At 62.9% G+C, this 3,842-nt stretch overlaps 1 protein-coding gene across 2 annotated transcripts in view; it reads left to right on the forward strand.

Annotated features, from left to right (window-relative positions):
• KIAA0930 (KIAA0930 ortholog) overlaps nt 1–3,842 on the forward strand; it is a 44,920-nt gene that overhangs the window by 29,039 nt on the left and 12,039 nt on the right. For both annotated transcript variants that reach the window (XR_003002183.1, XM_024737483.1), the window contains exons 3-5: nt 2,377–2,502; nt 2,603–2,680; nt 2,958–3,059. Coding sequence is in view for 1 of the 2 variants with exons in the window: in XM_024737483.1 (XP_024593251.1) it covers nt 2,377–2,502; nt 2,603–2,680; nt 2,958–3,059 (306 nt within the window). In the remaining variant the exon portion in view is untranslated. The remainder of the gene's footprint in view (nt 1–2,376; nt 2,503–2,602; nt 2,681–2,957; nt 3,060–3,842) is intronic.

A 3,842-nucleotide genomic window follows, 5' to 3' on the forward strand; every position in this document is an offset into this window, starting at 1 on the left:
GAGGCCAACTCCGAGGAAGGCCCAGGAAGTGGGCTTAACTAGCAGGGCTTCAGGTGATTGAATGTGGGGCGGAGGGAAGACTTGGCCTGGCAGCCAGGTCTCCGGCTTGGGCCCGGGGTGAATCTGGAGGAGACACAGGAGGAGGGCAGGTGTTGGACGGGTTGAGTCGCAGGTGCCCGTGGGACATCCAAATGGCGGTGTCTTCCAGGCAGTGGGTTTCCTATGTGAAACTGAGCAGAGAGGTCAGGGAGGAGCTACAGATTTGGGACCATGGGCACCAAGATGGCATGGGAAGAGGAGGGAGCCTCGGGGGAGTAACAAAGAGGCCTAGGACAGAGCCCTGAGCCAGCCTGATGTGGGAGGGACCAGCTGGAGACCTTGAGCGACTGGCTGGAGAGGTGGAGGGCTCCAGAAGTGGGCAGGCGTGGGGATGCAGGACGAGAGGGGGACGGGCCATTGGATCTGGTGACCAGAGGCTGTGGCACAGGCCTCGCCTGCACGGCCTTGGTGCTGGGTGGGACCCGAGCCACACTCAGTGTGGGCAGGGGGAGCCCTGGGAGGGATGGAGGGGTGGAATTTGGGGGCAGGTATGGGTGGAGAGGTCCTGAGCTGAGCGCCTTCGGGAGCCTGGTCCAAGGTCCCCGGTCACCACATCCACCCTTCCGGTCCAGCATCATCTCCCCCTACTGGCCTTGTAACCTAGTCCAGTCAGCTCCTCTCTAGGGCTCAGCCTCTCCCGGAAAAGGGGGCCGGGTTAAGGCCGTCCCATCGCACACACCTGGGGCGCCAGAGGTTTGGGCGATGTGACCACACGAGTCCCCTGGCAGAGGGCGGTGAGAGTCTTGGGTGCCTCGGAGCCGGTGTCTCCCGTGATGGGCACGCTGTCCTCTGTCCTCGGCACAGCTCTGGGGGTGCAGGCACTGCTCCCTCCACAGTTCGCCAGCGGGGAGACTGGAGCCTGGGGGCAGACAGCCGGGAGGCAGCAGGGCTGTGGGCTCCGACTTCTGTCCGCCACCTCTCCGGCCTGTTGGCATCTGCTGGGGTTCAGATTACAGATGACTTTTTTTTGCAAAATCTTGGTGTTTTCTCAAAGGCAGGGAGACCAGAGGCTCCAGTAAGGACTGGGCACATCTGAGACTCCTAGCTGTGCCTTGGATTTCGGTGCCTGGAGAGGCCCCGGCTCTAGTCAGGGAGGGTTTTCTTAGCCTGACTTGGCCTTGAATTCTCCAGGCGGGCAGGCGGGAACAGGGAGAGGTCAGGTCTGCGTGTTCCCAGAGTGGCCGGGCAGGGAGGCGAAAAGAATGGGCAGACGATGGTCTCTTTCTCCCGGGGAAAGAACCCTGGACTCGGGACTGAGGAGTTTGAAGCGGGAGGCCCGGAGCCACGTGCGAGCTCTCCTGAAGGTTGGGGGCTGTTGAGGTCAGGGGGGAGCCTGAGTCCATGGGAGTGTGTGGCAGTCTAGCTGTTCACGTGCTGGAATGTTCCATCGAACACCTGCCGTGAGCTCTGTACAGATGCCTCTCTCCCAGCACTGGGAGCACAAAATGACTCAGACTTGGCCCGGTCCTCGGGGAGCCCGCAGTCTGTTGGGATGGACAGACAGCGTGGCCAGTGGCACGTGGAGCCGTCGGTGCTGTGATGGTGGGAAGAGTGCGGGTGTCTGGGGACCCACAAAGAGGAGGAGGTGACATCTGGCCGGAATGTTGTAGGACAGAGAGAGGGGACGGCAGTGGACTGAGGACATTCGTGTGGAGGGACCGGCACAGGCAGAGCGGGAGGGGCGTGTCAGGCGCACATACGACGGCGCCCTGCCGGGCTGGGCCATGTCACATCTGCCGGTAGTGTTTGGAAGGCAGCCGGCGGGCAGCGATGTGGTGAGATCCCGCAGGCCTGGGGGTGCGAGGTGGGCAGGGAGGGGGAGTGAGGAGACCACACAGCCGCTCCCAGGCAGCTTCTCTGCCCACACTGCTCAAAAGAACAGAAAGGCAAGCCCCTGGCAGGCGTGAGGCGGGCCCTACCGCAGCGCCTGCGCGCTGCGGGTTCTCTGCGGCAACCCCGGGCTGCCTCCGGCCCCCTCCTCGCCCTGCAGCCTAGCGGTACCCGGTCACCATAGCAACCCCAGGGCTGCCGGCGCTAGGCCAGTGGTGGAGGGTGGATGGGTGGACGGGCCGCCTGTAGGCGAGGTGAGGAGAGCAGCGTGGGCAGCTCAGGCTGCTGGGACCCCCCCCCCCCCCCCCAGTGAACTCTGGGTCGCATAGCTAGAGAGCCCAGCAGTAAGGTTGGAGTCCACGTCTGTGTTAGCACCTGGCGGGTGCAGTGGTGAGGGAGAAGACGGCCCCGTGGGGCTGGGACTCACTTCTGCCCTGGGCCTCGCAGCTGGCTGAGGCCGAGCCCGAGGTGGAGGTGGAGGTGTACCGGCGGGACTCCAAGAAGCTGCCGGGCCTCGGAGACCCTGACATCGACTGGGAGGAGAGCGTCTGCTTGAACCTCATCCTGCAGAAGGTACAGGGGAGCCGCGGGGCAGGGCTCCAGGAGGGGGGCTGTCAGAAGGCCCCGAGGGACAGCAGACCCCTCCACACCCCCGTCCTGCGCTCTCTTCCAGCTGGACTACATGGTGACATGTGCTGTGTGCACACGAGCTGATGGCGGGGACATCCACGTCCATAAGAAGAAATCCCAGGTGAGCCCTCTGGCCGCCCCGTGTTTACTTGGGAGGCAAGTCCTCCTGCTGCCTTCCCTGCCCCGAAGTGAGCGTCCAGCTCCAGAAGTCCATTCAGCCCCCGGGGGCCTACGTCCTGCTCAGGAGCGCTAAACCAGTCATCCCGGACGGCTTCTTCCCAAGTGGCAACCTTGAGCGTGGCCTGGCTCTGGGCAGCACACTGCACCCCACTGAGTGGCTCCTGGTCTGGGTGCAGGGCCGGGGCCACACTCAGTCCTTCGCATCTCCTTTCTTTCAGCAAGTGTTCGCATCCCCCAGTAAACATCCCATGGACAGCAAAGGGGAAGAATCCAAGATCAGCTACCCCAACATCTTCTTCATGATCGACAGCTTCGAGGAGGTGGGCTTTGTCTCCCTCTAGTTCCCCCTCATCAGGGAATACGAGGGAATACGAGAAGCTTTTCCCTCAGGCCCCACACGCCTTCAGAAAGGCGGTGGGCGCTGGGCTGGGGTCGCGCTCTTCCTGCTGTTTGACTCGGGGCAAGTGAGTTCACCTGGCTCAGAGCCTCGGTTTTCTCATCTGTAAAATGGGCATCAGAGTCGAAAGGTCAAAGAGCTCATGAATAATGGGAAAATGCGCCGTAAACGCCTACAGAGAGTGCTTCCCAGGCGGGAGGAATCATTGTTATGGCCCTTAAACTCTGAATCAGGGCCTCCACACCTTGGGATCCTAGGATGTCCAAGATGGTTGGGGCTCTAGAAGTCATGTGGACCAAGCTTCTATTTTAAGGTTGGGAAAACTGGGGTCCACGGCAGGTGACTCGACTGGGAAATGTGGGGTGCCCGGAACCCAGCTGCATCCCACTTGCGACCCTGCCAGCTCCTGTCCAGCCACTCTCCCCTGTCGAGGCCCTGGCAGCGGTGCCAGTACCCAGCGGCGTGGGCCGGGGCCCTGGGAGGGCTCAGGAAGAAGGCCTGTGTTTCAGGGCTCTTCTCGATTGGATTGGTGTGTTGAGGCATCTCAGGCTCGCACGGCTCGTCCGTGGCAGAGCTGAGATTTGAACCTCAGTCTGCGTGACCTCAGAGCTCGGCCTGTACGCTGGCCCCCCGGGAGCGGTGACTCGAGCAGGGGCGGGGTGCGGAGTCCCCCGCAGGCCACCCTGGCGGTCGGGCGGTCCATCCG

Source organism: Neophocaena asiaeorientalis, unplaced genomic scaffold, assembly GCF_003031525.2.
Source record: "Neophocaena asiaeorientalis asiaeorientalis breed wild unplaced genomic scaffold, Neophocaena_asiaeorientalis_V1.1 scaffold242, whole genome shotgun sequence".
NCBI lineage: Eukaryota > Metazoa > Chordata > Mammalia > Artiodactyla > Phocoenidae > Neophocaena > Neophocaena asiaeorientalis.